We start from the raw sequence: 24,982 nt of genomic DNA, 5'->3' as shown, positions 1-24,982 counted from the left end.
CTAAAAATGAAGTTGTGTGGAGCCCAAAGAAAATACTTTCTGTGTGGTGCAAGAGAACATAAACAATGAGTTTTCTTTTTTTTTTACTTCCCCAGGTTGAAGCATGTCTTTCAAAAAACGAAATTTCCTAATTTTCATCGTTTTTTAGAGGAATACTGATTTTTAAAAGGAAATAAAGAGAAATTACTAGGAAGCAAATAATATACAGCTAGTGAGAACAGTAGAAAAAAGCAGAAAGGGCCAAAGCCAATACCAAGGCCTTGGAGTGGTGGGAAGGGAGATGCAGACTCCCTGGTAACCAGAGAAGGTCAAACCCCAAACATAAGGGCAGTGAGGCTGCCTGTGGGCCCTCGGATCGGAAAGGACCAAGCTGAGGAACTGGACCTAGCGCACAGCTGCGTGTAGGGGGAGATCTTGCGTGCGGAGGTTGAGGGGAGTGTCCTGTTGAACTCTCCGTCGGCCCGGGTGGGTGGGGAGGAGGATCTGAGGGCGAGGTCCGCGGTGACGCAAAGCCCTCACGTGACCGGGAGCTGAAGAGCGACGCAGCCTTTGGTGCAGTCGTCACTCGTGTCTGGGTACCAGCTCCCCGCTGCCCTGCGCACGGCGGGCTGGCATCGGGCCCGGGGGAAGCGGAGCAGGTAAGGGCCCCGGGGCCCAAGCGCTGACGCCTGGGCGGCAGCGGCCAGCCAACCACAGAGGCCGGCGCAGGGGTTCAGCGCAGGGGATCACCGCGGCGGGTCCCGGTGAGCTCTCTCCACACCCTTGCTTTCTTGGGAACAGAAATAAGGGCCCCCTGGGGTGAGGGTTGCAGGGGCAGCAGGGTTCCAGGCCGCAAAGCAACTTAAGAGCAATGGGAAATCATCCCTGAGTTCCTGCAGGGAAATGGTGAACCCGGGAAGGGGGCGGTGGACGCAGGTCGGGGGTGGCGGCGGGGGTGGGCGGTGAGGGGCGGTGGTTCGGCGCCTAGAGCTTGGTGACAGTACTCGCTCCCTCCATCCCTGCCTTCTGCAGGTGTGCGGATCTAAGTGTCAAGTGTTGTGGCGACTCACTTGCAGCGAGAATCGGGAGGAGGAGGAGACAGCAAGGATAGGCCCAGGTCGGTGCAGGGGACAGTGTGTGGGGGTGGGTGCAGAGCCCCGTCATACCCCCTCCCTACCTTTTCCATGCCCTGTCCTCCACTTTGTTGTTTGAAGAGGCCTGGGGGAGGGATCTGTAGGGAAAATGGTGGGTTTGGGAGGAGGGAGGGAAAGAACTGAGGGGGGAGAACTCGGACTGGGGGCCCCCTAGAGGGGTCATGAAGCCTTTCAGGTGGGAAAATGAAATTAAAAATAATAATAATAACACATGCTATCCAGGCCTCTGTCCTTCGTGCTGATCTATCCACGAAAAATGCAGCCCTTTTTCTTGTCTTTTGTCTCCTAGGAGTAATGGCGTCCAAAGAGGAACAAGTGATGAAAAATATCAACATGGAAAATGCCAACGAGGATAATGATAAAAAGGATGAAAAGGAGCAAGTTGCTAATAAAGGAGAGCCTTTGGCCCTACCTTCGGGATCCGGTGAATATTGTGTACCTGGAGGAAATCATAGGCGGTTCCATGTTAGGCAGCCCATCCTGCAGTATAGATGGGACATGACTCAGAGGCTTGAAGAGCCACAGGCAAGGATGAAAGAGGAGAATATGGAAAGGATTGGGGAAGAGATGAGACAACTCATGCAAAAGCTGAGGGAAAAGCAGTCGAGTCATAGTCTGCGGGCAGTTAGCACTGACCCCCCTCACCATGACCATCATGATGAGTTTTGCCTTATGCCTTAAATCCTGATGTTCTCCCTGAAGTTAATAGGGAGACACACCTGCTTTCTAAACTTACATGTTCATGATGTACCTTTGTTGTAAACCTGTTGATGACCCACTCATTTCTGGTGGGTCTCATATTACCAGCTTCTAGTTGAATGTGTTTTTGACCCAGTCTGTAAGATTCTGTTAGCAGAAGAATTTTACCTATTGCATGGCAAGATGCTTATTATATATTGTGAAGTTAATAAAGCAGTTTTAAAAAGCAATCTATGTATTCTTTTTTATTTCAAATCTCATATTTATCTAATACATGAGGAGAAAAATGCTGAAATTAAATGTACCAAAAGATTAATACAGGGACTCAATTCTGTGAGATGGTTTGATGTGTTTTCTTTTATAATTTAGTTTGAGAAGATATGCAAACTATTTTTAATGACTTTATGAGAGCTATCGGGTCACAATAAATACTTGGTCCCTAAATTTGGATCTTTTAGCCAGATGAATAAACCCAGAAATTCTTTATAAATTAAGAACTATATTTGCTTTACATGACTGTGAAACAAGGTCAGGAGTGTGTGAGCTGTGTTTCCCTATTTTTGCCCCCATCCCCACATATTAGGCAAGAACCCTCTCCCATCAAGTTTTCCCTTCAAATATTTAGCAGAGTCCCCAAAGATAGATCTGCCCAATACAGCATCCCTCTTCCCCTTCAGGGCTGCAATTTCTGCTAGTCAAGGTGTGATTTCTGACTGACAAAAACTTAACAAAGTACGATTAATAACGATTGAATCAGGAGCTCTGGGCTCTTGTCTCATTCCATCCCTGAATAAAATAACTTTGGATATGTAACTTCAGTTCTCTAGAGGAGATTGCCTGCAATTTCTAAAGGAACACTGAATTTATTTAATAATGTCCTAGTGTTACTAAAAGTATGCTAATCAGCCACCTGTGTGAGAATCACCTGAGGAGTTTCTTGAAAATGTCTCACTCCAAATCTACTGGATGGAGCTCCAGAATTTTTGCTTTTAACAAACTTCCCTGGTGATTCTGATGCACATTAACATTTAAAAGGCTACTGGTGTGTATATACTTACTATGATCTCAATTCTGCAATAGGAACAAGAATAATCAGAAGAACATAAAGATGAATATCTGAATTCAATGGAGAGAAGAACTAAAATGCAAAGGATGAGAAAAATTTAAAGACCTTTAGATTTACTACATAAAAATTAAAAGTGTGTACACTAAAAAGTTAACAGTGGTTATCTTTTGAGGAATATTGGGTGACTTTTTTTCTTTGTACTAAACTACATTTTTCTTAAGGAATATGGATTACTTGTGCAAAAAAGAAATAAAAGCCAATAATAAATCCAGATCCAAAGAACTCTTCAGTGAGCTTATAAATGCAATGAAGGCACTTAAAACATTCTCATTGACAGAAAGATATGTAAATTTCAAATTACTTATGGGTATGGTATTCATGCCTTGGTTTAATTTTCTCTCCTATTGAATGTAGGCAAAATCCCTGTCGTACTTATAATCAATAAAATACAGCAAAAGTGATGTGATGTCACTTCTGTGATTGCATTACAGAAGATTATGACTTCTCTCTTGCTGGGAGACTCTCTCCCTGTCCCCTACACCCTTGCTGGCTTTGATGTAACAAGCTGCCATGTTGGAGAGGCCCATATGGCAAAAACCTGAGAGTCTTATAGCCAACAGGCAGTGAGGAACTAAGACTCTCAGTTCTATAGCTCTTGAGGGAGTGAATCTTGCCAAAAAACATAAGTGAGTTTGGAAACAGATGCTTCCCTACTCAAGCCTTCAGATAAGACCCTGGCCCTGGCCGACAAATTGATTGCAGATTTGTAAAAGACCCCGAGGCAGAAGACACAGATTAGCCACACCCAGACTTCTGATTCACAGAATCTCTAGGATAATAAATGTGTGTGGTTTTAAGTTGCTAAATTTTGGGGTAATTTGTTACACAACAATGGTTAGCTGATGTATGTATCTCTAAAGGATAATGATGCTTTTAAAACATAACAGTACCATAATCACAAACAAATGTGGGAAACAATTATTTAATATCCAGTCATTGTTCAAATTTCCAGTGGTCTCATATTTTTAACCCCAAACTATATAAACTAACAAAAAATAAAATTTTAACCACAAACTATATGTTAACAAAAAATAAATTGGCCAACACTATTGGCCTTGTCAGGTTGCAAATAACAGGAACAACCTAATGTTAATTTTTATACTGGGAATCTGACAAGAGTGTATGTTTGAAAAAGAGTCTCATATCCAACATAGACCTGAAGCCACAGATTCTGAAAATCTAGCAAATGTTAAGAGAGAAACTAGTCTGTTCTATGCAATGAAAATATAGGGTAGAGTCAGGGTCAGGAAGGGGCATTACACAGACAGCTTCATAACCCAAAACAGTCATTTGAGATTCTGACACCTGCATTTTGCAGAAGTATTGGAAAACAGTTATATTTAATCAAATTTGCCCAAATAATCTGTTTAACTCCAGAAAGAAAAGCATTGGATAGAAAAAGTAGCTGTCAGGCTGGCAATGTTGGAAAGATGCAGGTATAAATCATCATATTACTAATCATTCCTGTGGTTGAGTAAATACCTACAAAAAAAAAGTGCTCTTACGGTTAGAGGAAATGTAGGACCGAGATAACGGGATGAACAAGCAGGTATATGAAACCATTTTATCATCTAGTTTGATTGAAAAAGGCATGGAGTATGTTTTAAAGAAGTCTTTTTTTCCCAAGAAACACAAAATTCAGAGGACTAATATAAGTACATGGAGGATGGGAATTCCCTGGTGGTCCCGTGGTCAGGACTCGGCGCTTTCACTGCTGGGGCCGGGTTCAATCCCTGGTCAGGGAACTAAGATCCCACAAGCTGCATAGTGCATCAAAAAAAGAAAAAAGATAAGTACATGGAGGATATAATTTGTGGGTCCCCAGGACCTCAAATCTTGAAAATGAGGATGCCCTCTGAGAGTTCTAAATGGATAAATCTGATAGATAATGAACATGGCTTTCCATCTCTGTGAATAACACAAGAAATTATCTGTGAATGTGATACTAAAAAGGTTGTGAAGATCTAGTATTCCAATCAGCATCATTTGGGAGTTGTCCAATGAAAGCAGGAACATGGAAATGCTCAAGGAAGGAAAACAATAATAATATGCCCATAAGAAGCAAGGTCTTGGAAATCCTTTAAGAGACTTGAGGTTAAAACAGGTAGAAGTCCAAGGAACAGTTTAGAAGATTTTAAGGGAAAATACTATGAAATAGATGGCATAAATGTGCCATAAGAGAGAAGGAAACATGCAAAAACAGAACAAAAATTAAAACAAAATGAGCTGAAGGGGGTTCTGACCATAATATCCAGCTGTCCCAGTGAGGAAATGTATTCAGAAAAGATATCAATTAATGCATAGTTAAGGTACTAAAAATAGATCTCTTTAAAAATAATAGAAAAGAATTTCATTTCATTCATAACTGGAAAATAAAGTTGTCTTCTGAATGTCAAAGAACTAAAATTCACCATACACATTATGAATCAATGTAATAAGCTAAGGAGTTAATGTAAAAGTTTGGGTTCCAGAAAATAACAGAATTTACAAAACCAAAGGGAAATGTAGATGGGCAGATAAGCTACCTAACACCTACAGTGATCCTCAGACAGAAAAAAATCAGATGTGTAACCAGTACTAAAGCCAGTGGTGTGCTGATAAACTAAATGTTAAATAACTAGGTTTCCAGTAAACTATGTGGAGTGTCAGCTTATTTCCATTGTGTAAATACTCCTACTACAGCTGATTTTCAGCTACTAACATGTTGTCACTTAATGCAAAGTTCAGAAGAGATATGTATAATTAACTGTCCTGAGCCAGTAAGAGCTGGCTTTAGCACAGCACTGGCTGAGAGCTTCCCTTATCAAGGTGGATAAAACAGAGACAATACTATGCAATGAAAATGAAAGATAAGAATGGGAAAAGGAAATGTGTTTTGGAAAGGAAATGTAGGATGAGCATAAAGAAGAGAAAGATAAAAGAAAAAGAAACAGAGGATAAGAGAAAAAGGACTAGAGGAGTGTGTGTGTGTGTGTGTGTGTGTGTGTGTGTGTGTGTGTGTGTGTGTGTGTGTGTAGAGAGAGAGAGGGAGGAAGACTGGTAGATTACCTAGACATGGATACTCCTAGGCAATTTAAAGGAGTGTTTGTAAAAGCACAGACTGGAGTCAGGCAGACTTTAGTTCAAATATTGGCATCATCACTTACAAGTTTTGTGACCTTAAACAAAGTTGGTCAACCTCCCTTAGTTTCACTTCTGTCATTGGTAAAATGTGGAAAGTCTTTAGCAAGATGCCTGTCATATACTAAGCTCCCAGTAAATGTTAGCTGTTAATGTTATAACACTTGTAAAAAGAAAAAGGTTTAGGTCACCAAAAATGAGTAGCCTAATGTTTCAAAGTTAATAAAATTAATGAATTTTTGAAAGTATGTATTGATCCCAGCAGTCAAAAGTTGGCATAAAAAGGATTACATTTGGTAAACACAATTTATCACACTAGGTGCTGTTCAATTTTTGAATCATTATTGATAATTAATAATTGAGAAATTGCACAAGAAAATCCAGAGTTTAAGTTTCCATGAAAACTCAGTAAGTCTGCAACCATGAGCCTGCATTCCCATGTTGCACCAATTGACTAGAAGGAGCTAGTGGTGGCTTCAATTCTTTAGAAAGACACATGCTTCAGTTTAACTTTTTGTACCCAGATTTTCTTATTCAAATTATATAGTTACCTCTCTGACCCTTAGAGGCGCTTCAGTTTGTAGCCCCTAATCCATATCAACTGCATTTCAAAAGTAATTTGAAGCAATGGTTCAGCAGATGAGTAGGATTTAGCCTAATTTGGGACTCAAGACGTTTTTATGTTCCAAATCTACAGTGTCCAATATGATAACCATGAGCCACATGTGGCTATTGAGAACTTGAAATGTGATTAATGTAATTTGAGACAGGTAAAAGTGTAAAGCACACACAGGATTTCAAACACATAGTATAAAAAAAGAATGTAAAATATCGTATCAATAATTTTTATATGGATTATATGATAAATGATAGCATTTAGGATATACAGTGTTAAATAAAATATACTTTAAAATTAATTTCACCAGTTACTTTTTCTTTTAAAAAATGAGATTACTAAAAAATTTAAAATTAGATACGTGGCTCACATTATCTTTATATTGAAACCCACCTTTCCAAATAATTTTTAAGATACAACACATTTTTTTAAGATGTTGGGGATAGGAGTTTATTAATTAATTTATTTATTTTTGCAGTGTTGGGTCTTCGTTTCTGTGCGAGGGCTTCCTCTAGTTGTGGCAAGTGGGGGCCACTCTTCATCGCGGTGTGCGGGCCTCTCACTATCACGGCCTCTCTCGTTGCAGAGCACAGGCTCCAGATGCACAGGCTCAGTAGTTGTGGCTCACGGGCCTAGTTGCTCTGCGGCATGTGGGATCCTCCCAGACCAGGGCTCGAACCCGTGTCCCCTGCATTAGCAGGCAGATTCTCAACCACTGAGCCACCAAGGAAACCCACAACACATTTTAAATTAAAAAATAATCTTATTTTTAAAATTTCTGATAGCAAATGATACACATTCATTTTGGAAAACATAAAGGAGCGTAAGGAAGAAATTATAAAAAATCATCTTAATCCTGCTAAACGTTGTTAAATATTTCAGTTTCTTTTCTTTTAGTCTTTTTTCTACACAAAATATTCAAAAATGAAATCTAGTTCTATAAAAATTGAATAATACTGTATACACTGTTTTGTATGATCCTTTCACTTAACATTTTAAGATAATCCTTTTCCAGTATCCTTAAGAATTATTTGAAACAAAGTTGGTACTTAAATGGATTGACAAATTTAATATAATAATAACAGAACTGGGAGAAAATAGATGATTATTTAACTTAAGCATGCTAAAGACATTTCTCAACATATAACCAAAGGCTGAAATTATGCAGAAAAATAAGTTTTATTACTTTAAAAATAAGCCTTTAGAAACCTTCAGGATGGCGGAGGAGTAAGATGTGGAGATCACCTTCCTCCCTACAAATACATCAGAAATACATCTACATGTGGAAAAACTCCTACAGAACACCTACTGAAGGCTGGCAGAAGACCTCAGACTTCCCAAAAGGCAAGAAACTCCCCCACGTACCTGGGTAGGGCAAAAGAAAAAAGAAAAAACAGAGACAAAAGAATAGGTATAGGACCTGCACCAGTGGGAGGGAGCTGTGAAGGAGGAAATGTTTCCACAAGCTAGGAAGCCCCTTTGCGGGAGGAGACGGAGGGGGAAGCTTCGGAGCCGCGGAGGAGAGCGCAGCAACAGGGTGCGGAGGGCAAAGTGGAGAGATCCCTGCACAGAGGATTGGTGCTGAACAGCACTCACCACACCGAGAGGCTTGTCTGCTCACCCGCTGGGATGGGTGGGGGCTGGGAGCTGAGGCTCGGGCTTCGGTCGGATCTCAGGGAGAGGACTGGGGTTGGCTGTGTGAACACAGCCTGAAGAGGGCTAGTGCACCACAACTAGCCGGGAGGGAGTCCAGGAGGGAGTCCGGGAAAAAGTCTGGACCTGCTGAAGAGGCAAGAGACCATTGTTTCGGGGTGCACGAAGAGAGTGGATTCAGAGCACTGCCTAAACGAACTCCAGAGATGGGTGCAAGCTGCGGCTACCAGAGCAGACACCAGAGACAGGCATGAAACGCTAAGGCTGCTACTGCAGCCACCAAGAATCCTGTGTGCAAGCACAGGTCACTATACACACCTCCCCTGCCAAGAACCTGTGCAGCCCACAACTGCTAGGGTCCCGTGATCCAGGGACAACTTCCCAGGGAGAACACATGAAGCGCCTCAGGCTGTTGCAATGTCATGCTGGCCTCTGCTGCCGCAGGCTCGCCCTGCATTCCATATCCCTCCCTCACCCTGGCCTGAGTGAGCCAGAGCCCCCTAATCAGCTGTTACTTTAACCCCATCATGTCTGAGAGAAGAACAGATGCCCTCAGGCGACCTACACGCAGAGGTGGGACCAAATCCAAAGCTGAACCCCAGGAGCTGTGCGAACAAAGAAGAGAAAGGGAAATCTCTCCCAGCAGCCTCAGGAGGAGTGGATTAAATCTCCACAATCAACTTGATGTACCCTGCATCAGTGGAATACCTGAATAGACAATGAATCATCCCAAAATTGAGGTGGTGGATTTGGGGAGCAAATGTAGACTTGGGGTTTGCTTTCTACATCTAATTTGTTTCTGGTTTTATGTTTATCTTAGTTTAGTATTTAGAGCTTATTATCATTAGTAGATTTGTTTATTGAATTGGTTGCTGTTTTCCTTATATATATATGTGTGTGTATATATATATTTCCTTTTTCTCTTTCTGTGAGTGTGTATGTGTATGCTTCTTTGTGTGATTTTGTCTGTATAGTTTTCCTTTTACCATTTGTCCTAGGGTTTTGTCTGTCCCTTTTATTTTATTTTTATTTTTTTATTTTTTATTTTCTTAACATCTTTATTTGAGTATAACTGTTTTACAATAGTGTGTTAGTTTCTCCTTTACAACAAAGTGAATCAGTTATACATATACATATGTTCCCATATCTCCTCCCTCTTGCATCACCCTCCCTCCCACCCTCCCTATCCAACCCCTCTAGGTGGTCACAAAGCATAGAGATGAACTCCCTGTGCTATTCGGCAGCTTCCCACTAGCTATCTAATTTACATTTGGTATTGTGTATAAGTCCCTGCCACTCTCTCACATCATCACTGCTTACCCTTCCCCCTCCCCATATCCTCAAGTCCATGCTCTAGTAGGTCTGTGTTTTATTCCCGTCCTACCACTAATCTCTTCATGACATTTTTTTTCTTAGATTCCATATATATGTGTTAGCATACGGTATTTGTTTTTATCCTTCTGACTTACTGCACTCTGTATGACAGACTCCAGGTCTATCCACCTCATTACAAATAACTCAGTTTCATTTCTTTTTAAGGCTGAGTCATATTCCATTGTATATATGTACTACATCTTCTTTATCCATTTATCTGTTGATGGACACTTAGGTTGCTTCCATGTGCTGGCTATTGTAAAAAGAGCTGCAATGAACATTTTCGTACATGACTCTTTTTGAATTATGGTTTTCTCAGGGTATATGCCTAGTAGTGGGATTGCGGGGTCATATGGTAGTTCTATTTGTAGTTTTTTAAGGAACCTCCATACTGTTCTCCATAGTGGCTGTATCAATTTACATTCCCACCAGCAGTGCAAGAGTTTTCCCTTTTCTCCACACCCTCTCCAGCATTCATTGTTTCTAGATTTTTTGATGATGGCCAGTCTGACCGGTGTGAGATGATACCTCATTGTAGTTTTCATTTGCATTTCTCTAGTGATTAATGATGTTGGGCATCCTTTCATGTGTTTGTTGGCAATCTGTATATCTTCTTTGGAGAAATGTCTATTTTGTTCTTCTGCCCATTTTTGGATGGGGTTGTTTGTTTTTTTGCTATTGAGCTGCATGAGTTGCTTATAAGTATTAGATATTAATCCTTTGTCAGTTGCTTCATTTGAAAATATTTTCTCCCATTCTGAGGGTTGTCTTTTGGTCTTGTTTATGGTATCCTTTGCTGTGCAAAAGCTTTTAAATTTCATTAGGTCCCATTTGTTTATTTTTGGTTTTATTTCCATTTCTCTAGGAGGTGGGTCAAAAAGGATCTTGCTGTGATTTATATCATAGAGTGTTCTGCCTATGTTTTCCTCTAAGAGTCTGATAGTGTCTGGCCTTACATTTAGGTCTTTAACCCATTTTGAGTTTATTTTTCTGTGTGGTGTTAGGGAGTGTTCTAATTTCATACTTTTACATGTAGCTGTCCAGTTTTCCCAGCACCACTTATTGAAGAGGCTGTCTTTTCTCCACTGTGTTTCCTTCCCTCCTTTATCAAAGATAAGGTGACCATATGTGTGTGGGTTTATCTCTGGGCTTTCTATCCTGTTCCATTGATCTATATTTCTGTTTTTGTGCCAGTACCATAGTGTCTTGATTACTGTAGCCTTGTAGTATAGTCTGAAGTCAGGGAGCCTGATTCCTCCAGCTCCATTTTTCATTCTCAAGATTGCTTTGGCTATTCGGCATCTTTTGTGTTTCCATACAAATTGGGAAATTTTTTGTTCTAGTTCTGTAAAAAAATGCCAGTGATAATTTGATAGGGATTGCATTGAATCTGTAGATTGCTTTGGGTAGTAGAGTCATTTTCACAGTGTTGAGTTTTCCAATCCAAGAATATGGTATATTTTCCACCTATTTGTATCATCTTTAATTTCTTTCATCAGTGTCTTACAGTTTTCTGCATATAGGTCTTTTGCCTCCTTAGGTAGGTTTATTCCTAGATATTTTATTCTTTTTGCTGCAGTGGTAAATGGGAGTGTTTTCTTAATTTCAATCTCAGATTTTTCATCGTTAGTGTATAAGAATGCTAGAGATTTCTGTGCATTAATTTTGTATCCTGCTACTTTACCAAATTCATTGATTAGCTCTAGTAGTTTTCTAGTAGCATCCTTAGAATTCTCTATGTATAGTATCATGTCATCTGCAAACAGTGACAGCTTTACTTCTTCTTTTCCTATTTGGATTCCTTTTATTTCTCTTTTTTTCTCTGATTGCTGTGGTTAGAACTTCCAAAACTATGTTTAATAAGAGTGGTGAGAGTGGGCAACCTTGTCTTGTTCCTGATCTTAGTGGAAATGGTTTCAGTTTTTCACCATTGAGAATGATGCTGGCTGTGGGTTTGTCATATATGGCCTTTATTATGTTGAGGAAAGTTGCCTCTATGCCTACTTTCTGCAGGGTTTTTATCATAAATGGGTGTTGAATTTTGTCAAAAGCTTTCTCTGCATCTATTGAGATGATCATATGGTTTTTCTCCTTCAGTTTGTTGATATGGTGTATCATGTTGATTGATTTGCATATATTGAATGATCCTTGCATTCCTGGAATAAACCCCACTTGATCATGGTGTATGATCCTTTTAATGTGCTGTTGGATTCTGTTTGCTGAGGATTTTTGCATCTATGTTCATCAGTGATATTGGCTTGTAGTTTTCTTTCTTTGTGACGTCTTTGTCTGGTTTTGGTATCAGGGTGATGGTGGCCTCATAGAATGAGTTTGGGAGTGTTCCTCCCTCTGCTATCTTTTGGAACAGTTTGAGAGGGATAGGTGTTAGCTCTTCTCTAAATGTTTGATAGAATTCGCCTGTGAAGCCATCTGGTCCTGAGCTTTTGTTTGTTGGAAGATTTTAATCACAGTTTCAATTTCAGTGCTTGTGATTGGTCTGTTCATATTTTCCATTTCTTCCTGGTTCAGAATAGGCAGCTTGTGCATTTCTAAGAATTTGTCCATTTCTTCCAGGTTGTCCATTTTATTGGCATAGTGTTGCTTGTAGTAATCTCTAACAATCTTTTGTATTTCTGCAGTGTCAGTTGTTACATCTCCTTTTTCATTTCTAATTCTATTGATTTGAGTCTTCTCCCTTTTTTTCTTGATGAGTCTGGCTACTGGTTTATCAATTTTATTTATCTTCTCAAAGAACCAGCTTTTACTTTTATTGATCTTTGCTATCGTTTCCTTGATTTCTTTTTCATTTATTTCTGATCTGATCTTTATGATTTCTTTCCTTCTGCTAAATTTGGGGGTTTTTTGTTCTTCCTTCTCTAATTGCTTTAGGTGCAAAGTTAGGTTGTTTGTTCGAGATGTTTCCTGTTTCTTAAGGTATGATTGTATTGCTATAAACGTCCCGCTTAGAACTTCTTTTGCTGTATCCCATAGGTTTTGTGTCATCGTGTCTCCTTTGTCATTTGTTTCTAAGTATTTTTGATTTCCTCTTTGATTTCTTCAGTGATCACTTCGTTATTAAGTAGTGTATTGTTTAGCCTCCATGTGTTTGCATTTTTTACAGATCTTTTCCTGTAATTGATATCTAGTCTCATAGTGTTGTGGTCGGAAAAGATACTTGATACGATTTCAATTTTCTTAAATTTGCCAAGGCTAGATTTGTGACCCAATATATGATCTATCCTGGAGAATGTTCCATGAGCACTTGAGAAAAATGTGTATTCTGTTGTTTTTGGATGGAATGTCCTATAAAAATCAATTACGTCCATCTTGTGTAATGTATCATTTAAAGCTTGTGTTTCCTTATTTATTTTCATTTTGGATGATCTGTCCATTGGTGAAAGTGGGGTGTTAAAGTCCCCTACTATGATTGTATTACTATCGATTTCCCCTTTTATGGCTGTTATTATTTGCCTTGTGTATTGAGGTGCTCCTATGTTGGGTGCATAAATATTTACAATTGTTATATCTTCTTCATGAATCGATCCCTTGATCATTACATAGTGGCCTTCTTTGTCTCTTGTAATAGTTTTTATTTTAAAGTCTATTTTGTCTGATATGAGAATCGCTACTCCAGCTTTCTTCTGATTTCCATTTGCATGGAATATCTTTTTCAATCCCCTCACTTTCAGTCTGTATGTGTCTCTAGTTCTGAAGTGGTTCTCTTGTAGACAGTATATATATGGGTCTTGTTTTTGTATCCATTCAGCCACTCTGTGTCTTTTGGTGGGAGCACTTAATCCATTTACATTTAAGGTAATTCTCGATACGTATGTTCCTATTACCATTTACTTAATTGTTTCAGGTTTGTTCTTGTAGGTCTTTTCCTTCTCTTGTGTTTCTTGCCTAGAGAAGTTCCTTTAGCATTTGTTGTAAAGCTGGTTTGATGGTGCTGAATTCTCTTAGCTTTTGCTTGTCTGTAAAGCTTTTAAATTCTTTGCTGAATCTGAAGGAGATCTTTGCTGGGTAGAGTAATCTTGGTTGTAGGTTCTTCTGTTTCATCACTTTAAATATGTCCTGCCAATCCCTTCTGGTTTGTAGAGTTTCTGCTGAAAGATCAGATGTTAGCCTTATGGGGATTCCCTTGTGTGTTATTTGTTATTTTTCCCTTGCTTCTTTTAATATGTTTTCTTTGTATTTAATTTTTGACAGTTTGATTATTATGTGTCTTGGCATGTTTATCCTTGGGTTTATCCTGTATGAGACTCTCTGTGCTTCCTGGACTTGATTGACTATTTCCTTTCCTATATTAGGGAAGTTTTCAACTATAATCTATTCAAATATTTTCTCAGTCCCTTTCTTTTTTTTCTTCTTCTTTTGGGACCCCTATAATTCGAATGTTGGTGCATTTAATGTTGTCTCAGAGGTCTCTGAGACTGTCCTCAGTTCTTTTCATTCTGTTTTCTTTATTCTCCTCTGCAGTTTTTTTTTCCACTATTTTTTCTTCCATGTCACTTATCCGTTCTTCTGCCTCAATTATTCTGCTATTGATCCCACCTAGAGTATTTTAGATTTCATTTATTGTGTTGCTCATCGTTGCTTGCTTCCGCTTTATTTCTTCTAGGTCCTTGTTAACTGTTTTTTGCAATTTGTCTATTCTATTTCCAAAATTTTGAATCATTTTTACTATCATTACTCTGAATTCTTTTTCAGGTAGACTGCCTATTTCCTCTTCATTTTTTAGGTCTCGTGTGTTTTTATCTTGCTCCTTCATCTGCTGTGTGCTTTTCTGTCTTTTCATTTTGCTCATCTTACTGTGTTTGGGGTCTCCTTTTTGCAGGCTGCAGGTTTGTAGTTCCCATTGATTTTGGTGGCTGTCCCCAGTGGCTAAGTTTGGTTCAGTGGGTTGAGTAGGTTTCCTGGTTGGGGGGACTAGTGCCTCTGTTCTGGTGGATGAGGCTGGAACTTGTCTTTCTGGTGGGCAGGTCCACGTCTGGTGGTGTGTTTGGGGATGTTGGTAGCCTTATTATGATTTTAGGCAACCTCTCTGCTAATGGATGGGGCTGTAGTCCTGTCTTGCTATTTGTTGGGCATAGGGTGTCCAGCACTGTTCATTGCTGGTCCTTGAGTGAAGCTGGGTCTTGGTGTTGAGATGTAGATCTCTGAGAGATTTTCGCCATTTGATATTGCATGGAGCTTGGCGGTCTCTTGTGGGCCAGTGTCCTGAGGTTGGTTCTCCCACCTCAGAGACACAGCTCTGACACCTGGCTGGGGTGCCAAGAGCCTTTAATCCACATGGCAGCTATGAGGTGTCTCCAAAGAATCCACAAATGCACTTGAACACCAATGGGGATAGTGAGACAACTGAATGAGGAGATGCACTGCTTAGCTTGAGACCATCCAGAGGCATAGGCAGGACACTGGGTACTTCGTCCGAAGGGCTTGCCTTGCAATCTGACATGTCTGAAGTCATTAGGAAAACCTAGTTCAGCAGTTTCTTAAAGCTTTGTCTGCAGACCCCTGCATCAGAGTCACTGTTGGTCTTTGGTAAAATTTCAGATTCCCTGGCCCTGCCAAAACCTGAAGGAATCAGCAGCTGGGGGGTTAGGGATTCTGCTGCAGGGCACTTGTGGAAGCAGATGATTCACATGCATGAGGACCACACGCATAGGCTATGGTCATTATCGCACAGACAGCTGCATAGCACCCTAGCTGACTTCAGCCCTGCTCAGCAGTCTCTAACCAAACCTGCTCTCAGAGCTGCCTGGTCTCCCACAGGCACAGAACGGAACTTCTCACCACTATTATTCAACATAGCTTTGGAAATTTTAGCCACAGCAATCAGAGAAGAAAAATAAATAAAAGGAATCCAAATCAGAAAAGAAGAAGTAAAGGTGTCACTGTTTGAAGATGACATAATACTATACATAGAAAATCCTAAAGATGCTACCAGAAAACTACTAGGGCTATTCAATGAATTAGGTAAAGTAGCAGGATACAAAATTAATGTGCAGACATCTCTTGTACTCCTATACACTAATGATGAAAAATCTGAAAGAGAAATTAAGGAAACACTCCCATTTACCACAGCAACAAAAAGAATAAAATACCTAGGGATAAACCTACCTAAGAAGAAAGAAGACCTGTATGCAGAAAGCTGTAAGACACTGATGAAAGAAATTAAAGATGATACAAACAGATGGAGAGATATACCATGTTCTTGGATTGGAAGAGTAAACATTGTGAGAATGACTCTACTTCCTAAAGCAATGTACAGATTCAATGCAATCCCTATCAACTTACCACTGGCATTTTTCACAGAACTAGTACAAAAATTTCACAATTTGTATGGAAACACAAAAGACCCCGAATAGCCAAAGCAATCTTGCAAAGGAAAGACAGAGCTGGAGGAATCAGGGTCCTAGACTTCAGACAATACTGCAAAACCACAGCAATCAAGACAGTATGGTTCTGGCACAAAAACAGAAATACAGATCAATGGAACAAGATAGAAAGCCCAGAGATAAACCCACGCACATATGGTCACCTTATCTTTGATAAAGGAGGCAATAATATACAATGGAGAAAAGACAGCCTCTTCAATAAGTAGTGCTGGGAAAATTGGACAGCTACATGTAAAAGAATGAAATTAGAGCACTCCCTAACACCATACACAAAAATAATCACAAAATGGATTAGAGACCTTTATGCCAGACACTATAAAACTCTTTGAAGAAAACTTAGGCAGGACACCCTATGACATAAATCACAGCAAGATCCTTTTTGACCCACCTCCTAGAGAAGTGGAAATTAAAACAAAAATTTTTTAAATGAGACCTAATGAAACTTAAAAGCTTTTGCACAGCAAAGGAAACAATAAAGAAGACGAAAAGACAACCCTTAGAATGGGAGAAAATATTTGCAAATGAAGCAACTGACAAAGGATTAATCTCCAAAATATACAAGCAGCTCTTGCAGCTCAATATCAAAAAAACAAACAACCCAATCCAAAACTGGGTAGAGGATCTGAATAGACATTTCTCCAAAGAAGATAGACATATTGCCAACAAACACTTGAAAGGATGCTCAACATCATTAATCATTAGAGAAATGGAAATCAAAACTACAATGAGGTATCACCTCACACCAGTCAGAATGGCCATCATCAAAAAATCTACAAACAATAATTTCTGGTGAGGATGTGGAGAAAAGGGTACCCTCTTGCACTGTTGGTGGGAATGTAAATTGATACAGTCACTATGGAGAACAGTATAGGGGTTCCTTAAAAAACTACAAATAGAACTACCATACGACCCAGCATTTCTACTACTGGGCATATACCCTGACAAAACCATAATCCAAAAAGAGTCATGGACCACAATGTTCATTGCAGCTCTATTTACAATAGCCAGGACATGGAAGCAATCTAAGTGTCCATCGACAGATTAATGGATAAAGAAGATGTGGCACAGATATACAATGGAATATTACTCAGCCAAAAAAGAAATGAAATTGAGTTATTTGTAGTGAGGTGGATGGACCTAGAGTCTGTCCTACAGAGTGAAGTAAGTCAGAAAGATAAAAACAATTTCCATATGCTAACACATATATATGGAATCTAAGAGAAAAAAAAGGGTTCTGAAGAACCTAGGGGCAGTACAGGAATAAAGACACAGATGTAGAGAGTGGAGTTGAGAACACAGGGAGGGGGAAGGGTAAGCTGGGATGAAGTGAGAGAGTGGCATGGATTAATCTATACTATCAAATATAAAATAGATAGCTAGTGGGAAGCAGCCATATAGCACAGGGAGATCAGCTTGGTGCTTTGTGACCACCTAGAGGGTTGGGATCAGGAGGGTGGGAGCGAGATTCAAGAGGGAGGAGATATGGGGATATATGTATATGTATAGCTGATTCACTTTGTTACAAAGCAGAAACTAACACACCATTGTAAAGAAATTATACTCCAATAAAGATGTTAAAAAATTAAAATATGCTTTTACATGATATAAGTATAATTTTAAAAGGCAAAGAAAATACTGGAAAAGTAACATATAGGAAAAACAAAGAGTTAATATTATAACTATTTATTGAATTGGGTTCAAATTATCAAGGAAACGGTAACAGAGATATCAAAATGGACAAGAAAGGTAAAGGTAAACTATTTTACAATTGAGTAATAGACATGTGGAATAAATGATGTTTCATCAGTATTCAAGGAAATGCAAATGAGAACAAGAAAACATTTTCAAGTCACAGGTTGGTAAATAATCTTAATAATGATAACAACCAATATTTATTGACCACTTATAATCTAAGCACTTTACATGACTTATTTAATTTCCCTAACCACACAAGTTGCATGCAGATACCATTGTTAGGCCCATTTTGTAGTTAAGGATAATGAACACATACCCAAAGCCACATCACTATTAAGTTGTGGAGCTGGAATTTGAACAGGCAGTCTGACTTCTCAGTCCATGCCATTATTAGTGATTTATCCCTGAGGTGAAGGTTCAGAAAAATGGCCACTTTCATGCAGTGCTGGTGAGAATGAGAACTGACAAGTTTTCTGAAAGTTAGTTTGAAAATATGTTTCAAAATCCTTATAATAATTCTACAACCTTTAACCCCAAAATTCTATGCCTATGACTACATCCCAGATGAAAAGTCATACAAATGTTCTATGTCCGAGCTGTGAAAACATCCAAGTGTGCAAGTATGTTACTATATGCAATAGCAGGATTTTATTTCAGAATTTTTGAAATACCAAAAACTCCACAAAACTGAATATAACTTTAATACTTATAAGTAAGGGTGAAAATAAATACATTAAGGTGCAATAATACTTTGGAAAACTATACAGCCATTATAAATAATGGAGTAGGTCTGAACAGAATGAAATGGAAAATTATCTAAGAAATATTGTTATATCCATTATATTGAATGGGGGAATTTTAGCTGTATGTAAAGAATAATTGACTGAAACTCGCTAAAATATTAAGGAAGTTTATGATTTCACTTAGCCAGAAGAGCGGAAGTAGATAGGACAAGCTTCAGGACTGATTGATTCAACAACTAAAGTGTGTCATCAAGACCCAGGTCCCTTCCATCTCTGGTCAGCTTCTGCCATGCCAAGTGTTAGCTTCTTCCTAAGGCTGATGGTTACCCCTGATGCAACTAGAAGGCTGCTTATGGTGACTGAGGGTACATTCTTCTCTGTTTCTGTTCCTCAGGAGAAAAGGAAAAATCTTCTCTTCGAACCATGGAATACAAGGCCTTTTCAATCTGACTGGGCCATTTAAGATTGTTGGCCACCCTCAACCACTAACAGTTGTCAGAAAAATTCCAGATCCTGATAGGTTCAGAATAATTAGGACTTGCGCCCAGAAGCTATCAATGAGATGAGGTGGGATGGACATCCAGATGTTTGGAGTTCTGTTAGTGAGGAAGTGGGAAATTGATTTTAGGTAAGCATATACTATGCTGGATGCCTTAAAAATAAGAATGGCTCAGAACACTCTGAACTCCAAGAGGACTTGAGTGGTAGATGAAACAGCCAGAAGACACACTGAATAAACTTTGGAAGGAAAGGAGGTAGAGCATAAAAAATGGAAGTTTCCCAAACATGCCAAAATGCAGGGGAAGGAAAAAGAGAGAGGGTGGGGGGAAGGGAGGGAGGAGGAGAAAGAGAGAGAAAGGAAGAGAGAGGAAATCTTGAATGTGACTTGGCAAAATCTCCCCAATTGATAGAAATCTGAGGCATCCCTGGAGTCCTGTGATTAAAAACCAAAACAAGGGGCAGTTTCTCCAAGGTACCAGGTCCAGTAAGACCAGTTACCTGGAATAAGTGGAAGTCATGTGGGTCTATGCCCACAGATACCCAAGAAACAACCCAGTGGAGAGAATTCCAAGAAGATTAATTCTTCACAGAGTTTCCACTTTCATCACGTACATAACACCTCCCTTCTGTGCCCTGCTCTATGAACCAGTTCCAGATGTGTTGCAGACATCCTTTCCTCCAGAAGTAGGTAGAAACTCAGACTTGAATGTCATTTAACAACACCTCTAAAAAGCAAAAGCTTTGGTTGTCTCAGCTTTTAATCTTATTGGGGTTTGCAGGGACTTCCACTGGGCATTGCTTGCTCACTTGGCAGGCTCATGACCTCTACCCGAGCTAGGCTACTCTCTCTCTCTCTCATTATTTCTTTCCAGAACTCCTTCTCCTGGAAAAATGTTCCCGTCCTACCCACCTTTCAAGGCTCAACCCAGATACTTCTCCCTCATGACAGCTTCTTTGGCTCTGTGAGTACCCTCCTTCTTATACTCCTCCAATTAAGCTGACAGAACCCCATAGTTTTTCAACTTTTATTTTTACCAGAAGTTGTTATGTGCAATAGCAGACCTGTCCAGGCACCTCTTGTTCTGCTTCCCCTGTGATATCTTAGACTGTGGTTTATAATTGTTTTGTATCTTTCATAGACTTTAGAGCACTGAGTGATCAGTGAACTGGTCTGTTTCTCCTCTTGCCCTTCTCCAATCCAGTCTCTATATGGGAATCCAAGGAATATTTTAAAGAAGAATTAGAACATGCTCCTCCTTTCAATTACATACCTTAAATGCCTCCATTACATTTAAATACTTTAAAACAAAATAAAACAAAACGAATCCTTACCATGGCCTTCAGGTCCTGCAAGACTTGGTTCCTGGACACCTCTCTCACTCAGCCAGGCCATTCTCCCCCTCTATTGATAAGCTCCAGCTACACTGGCCTCCTTTGGCTATAACTGGGCCAAGGACTTTCCTGCCCTAGAGCCCATGCATGTGCTATGGCTCCTGAAAGGCTAACCATTCCCCCCCAACCTCTTCCCACCAGCCCCGACTAACTCATTTCCTCATTTCCCCTTTAGGATTCAACTTAAATATCATGCCTACTATCATTCCCTGGTCTAGTTCCTCATATTATACCTCACAGAACCTTGTTCTCTTTCTTTATCATAATTTGGGATTACACATTTGTTTAATGTTTCTCTTCCCCACTAGATTGTACATTTCATGCTCTGAGGGACCATGTCTGTCTTATTCGCCAGGGCATATCCAACATTTAGCCCAGTGCCTGACACATGGTAAGTCCCATGAGATAGTAGATTAAATCCTACTAAATTGCCATTTTTAAGTAAAAACCAGGCACATATCAGCAACTTCATAAAGTGCAACATAATACTTTTTGAATTAATGAAAGATGAGGCAGAGAATTATTAAAGAATTTTTCTTTAATTCTTTAAGCAAAGAATTCTTCACTTAAAGAATTATTAAGCAAAGAGAATGAGAAAGGAGCCTGAGGAATATGTTTTACTCTCAGGAATCTAGTTGAGTTGCTGACCCTGAGTCCTTCCCTCTAAAGGAAGGAGCACCTCTGATCCTTGTCATGAGTGTCTCTCCCCACTGAATTCCTCAAAGTCCATGCTTCACACTCCCAGGTTTTGTGTTCCTGCTTAAGCTCTATCTCCTCCCATGCTCTTTCATGTTGTCCTCCCTTTTCACAGCTATTTTTGGCAACTAACTCATCAAGGGCATAAGGAATTCTATATGATATTTCTTTACTCCCTTTTGCTAATAAGTTCCCCCAATGTTCTTTGCCAGTTAATAATAATATTTGATTTATCCAATTGAGAGACTAAAAAGAAGAATCAGTGGCTGTATTGAATAATGAAGGAAGAAACTACTTACCCTGGAGAATTACAGCCTTGGAGTGGAGTATCTGTGAGGTATTGAAGGCAGAAAGAACCTAAGAAATTTCAGGGTTGCCTCCACTTCACAATTCCACTTTTCCTTCCCTCTCATATCCAGGAGACAGCAATTACAGCAATGGTGTGGCCCTTGACTCATCAGCAGGGCAATTGAGAGAAGGGGAGGGTCACGGAATCTACCAGAGTTCTGAACAAAGTTTGAAAATTATTGTTTAGAACAAAACCAAAAATCAGGTATTGGAACAAAAATCAGGTATTTCCTGGGTGTCTTGAAAAGATAGAACTTAAGTCCAAGAAGAAGATCTAATGTTGGGGTATTGATTTGGGCTACCAGTATTTGATACACAGTAGGTACTGCATAAATACACAGTGAATGAATGAATAAATGAGTTGTTTTAGGAAACATTAGCCAATGAAAACCATTAAAGTATAACCTCCCACAGTCTTTTTTCATCTCTATGTATATTTCAAACAGAAGTAGGTTCATTTGACATACACTGTGGCAAAATCTTATGTTATAAAATAAAGCAGACTGCTTTGCTGTTGATGTTGTTGTTATTTTTGCCTTTCCTTATTAAAAGTATACCTTTCACTTTTTGGTTTCTAGTTCAGCATGTAAGGAGCTTGAAAGCCAACATGCCCATTCTCACACAATAAAAAGCTTACAAATTTAAAATCAACAATTCTTAGACCATCAGAGAATTGAGATCACAGGGCAAATTACTGTCCTCACAAATTGGAGAGATAAACAGGTGTATATAGAGAATTACAACTTACTGGAGCAGAAATTCAGGAGCAGACCAATGCTGGAGCCAGCACCATGATAGGAAAACAATCTATAATTAATTTCTAGGGGCCCAGTGTGGACAAGCTTAAGAGTTAAAAACTCTGGTTGACCCAGTCTATGGGTGCCTCCTCATTTCCTTGAGTTTTATCTCCAAGAGCCATACAGTTCCTCACGGTGAAGATCAGAGTAAATTACCCTCAGGCTTCTAGCAAGGGGAGGGAAAAAGTAGCCATTTTGAAATACACCCAAAGAATTTGTTTTTCTTAAAAAGACCAGCCCTCAAAAGAAACTAATTAAACTGGGGGAAGGAAAATACTCAGCTCCTGTTCTCTCCAGTTTTTCAATTGGGGGAAGGGAAATATCCCCCTCTAGCATTCGTGACTCACCTAATTGTGCCGGCAGGACTGAGGAGCACTTTTGAAGGTCACAGCCCATGGCACAGGCACACTAGAAGACTGAAACTTAATCATAAGAGAGTAGAACACTTCCCTTCCCCTCACATCTTACCATCACACCAATAAGGCTCCTGTAAAATAAGAGAGGAATACAATGGAAAAAAAGCACATTGCATGTATAAGAACTTGCTTAAAAAGAAGTCTCTAGTAAAATCCAAAGTCAACAGGGAAGACAAAAGCAAGGACACCAGAGGAATTTTTAACCTCTGATACTTACAGCTACAGCAAACAGTGAAAACAGTGTAACATCTAGTCAGATAAACATAAGCCTGACACTAAAAGCATATGTATCTCAATTATTTTTCCTCAGTACATTATGTTTGGCTTTTAACAAAAACTTATAAGTCATACCAAATATTAAAAAAAAAAAAAAAACCATAGTTTGAAGAGAGAGAGAGAGAGCGCAAGTATTAGAACCAGACTCAGATATGATAGATTTTGGAATTATCAGACCAAGAACTTATGGTGAGGGTTCTAATAGGAAAAGTAGACAATATGCAAGAACAGGTAGGTAATGTAAGCATGGAGATGGAAAGAGTCAAAAGTATATGCTAAAAACAAAAACACTGTAAGAGAAATGAAGAATGTATTTCATAGGTTCATGCCCATAGACTTGGCATGGCTGAGGAAACAATCAGTGAGATTAAAGATATGTTAGTAGAATCTTCCCAAACTGAAAAGCAATAAGAGAAAAAGAAAGAAAATGATAGAACAGAATATCCAAGAACTGTGGGACAATTACAAAAGGTGTAACATATATGTAATAGGAATACCAGAATTAAAAGGAAGAAAGGAACAGAAGAAATAGTTGAGTAATAATGGATAAGAGTTTTCCAAAATTAATGACAGATATTAAACCACAGATCAAGAAAGCCTAGGAATACCAAGCAGTATAAATACCAAACAATGTACACCAATGTATATCATATTCGAACTTCAGGAAATCAGAGACAAAGAGAAAATATTGAAAGAAACCAAAGAAGGGGAAAAAAAACTATAGAGGAGCCAGGTTAAGAATTACATCACACTTCTCTTCAAAAACCATGAAAGCAAGAAGAGAGTGAAGTAAATCATATAAAGTGTTGAAAAGAAAAAACCACTAGTTTAGAATTCTGTATCCAATGAAATTATCCTTCAGAAGTGGAGAGATAAAGACTTTCTCAGACAAACACAAATTGAGGGAGCTTGATCCAGTTTATGTTAGATCCAGGAATTCAAGTATTGTTCAACATACAAAAATTGATCAATGTAATTCACCACATCAACATAATGAAAGAAAAAAAACAGTTATTTTAATTGATGCAGGAAAAGCATTTGACAAAATTCAACATCATTTCATGATAAAAATACTCAATAAACTAGGAATAGAAGGAATCTACCTCAACATAATAAAAGACATATATGAAAAACTCATGGTAAGCATCATACTCAATGGTGAAAGAATGAAAGCTTTCCTTCTAAGACAAGGAACAAAGCAAGGATGTCTATTTTCAGCACATCTATTCAACATTGTACTAGAATTTCTAGCCAGAGCAATGAGGCAAGAAAAATAAATAAATAAAGGCATCCAAATTGGAAAGGAAAGAGTAAAATTACCTGTTTGTAGATGATATGATCTTATATATAGAAACCCTAAAGATTCTACAAAAAAACTGTTAGAGCTAATAAATGAATCCAGCAAATTAGCAGAATACAAAGTCAACATTCAAAAATCTATTGTATTTCTACACTATAACAATGAATAATCTGAAAAGGAAATTATGAGAATGATTTCATTTATCATAGTATTAAAAGAATGAGAAAATAGAAATTAACTATGGATGTTAAAGACTTGAACAATAAAAACAGAACATTTTTGAAAGAAATGAAAGAAGATATAGACAAATGAAAACACACCCCATGTTCATGGATTGGAAGACATAATATTGTTCAAATGTCAACACTATCCAAAACAATTTATAGATTCAATGTGATCCTTATCAAAATCCCAATGATGTTTTCCACAAGTATAGAAAGATCTATATTTAAATTCATATGGAATCTCAAGGGACCATAAATAGCCCAAACAACCTTGAAATGAAAGAACAAATTTGGAGGACTCACACTTCCTGATTTCAAAACTTACTACAAAGCTACAGTAACCAGTGTGGTAATGGTATAAAGACAGACATATAGACAAAAGGAAAAGAATAGAGATCTCAGAAATAAACAGTCATATATCTAGTCAAATGATTTTTGACAAGGGTGCCAAGACCATTCAATGGGAAAAGAA

At 38.8% G+C, this 24,982-nt stretch overlaps 2 protein-coding genes across 2 annotated transcripts in view; both read left to right on the top strand.

Annotated features, from left to right (window-relative positions):
• The first annotated feature begins 1,017 nt into the window (after positions 1–1,017).
• Positions 1,018–2,062, top strand: LOC131748269 (protein BEX2-like). The gene is made up of 2 exons (XM_059050267.2): positions 1,018–1,096; positions 1,423–2,062. The coding sequence occupies exon 2, from the start codon at positions 1,428–1,430 to the stop codon at positions 1,812–1,814; it is 387 nt and encodes a 128-aa protein (XP_058906250.1). The 5' UTR covers positions 1,018–1,096; positions 1,423–1,427; the 3' UTR covers positions 1,815–2,062.
• The window catches only part of BEX4 (brain expressed X-linked 4), a 111,218-nt gene continuing 87,253 nt past the window's right edge, over positions 1,018–24,982 (top strand). The window contains exon 1 of the mRNA XM_067023846.1: positions 1,018–1,096. The gene's annotated coding sequence lies outside the window, so the exon portion shown is untranslated. The remainder of the gene's footprint in view (positions 1,097–24,982) is intronic.

Source organism: Kogia breviceps, chromosome X (genome assembly GCF_026419965.1).
Source record: "Kogia breviceps isolate mKogBre1 chromosome X, mKogBre1 haplotype 1, whole genome shotgun sequence".
NCBI lineage: Eukaryota > Metazoa > Chordata > Mammalia > Artiodactyla > Physeteridae > Kogia > Kogia breviceps.
Note: the sequence above shows the minus strand (reverse complement) of the source record. Positions and strands in the feature narration are given on the sequence as shown.

Bases quoted from the DNA above. Each gene is read 5' to 3' on its own strand.
- LOC131748269 (XM_059050267.2), top strand. From the start codon at position 1,428: ATGGCGTCCAAAGAGGAACAAGTGATGAAAAATATCAACATGGAAAAT.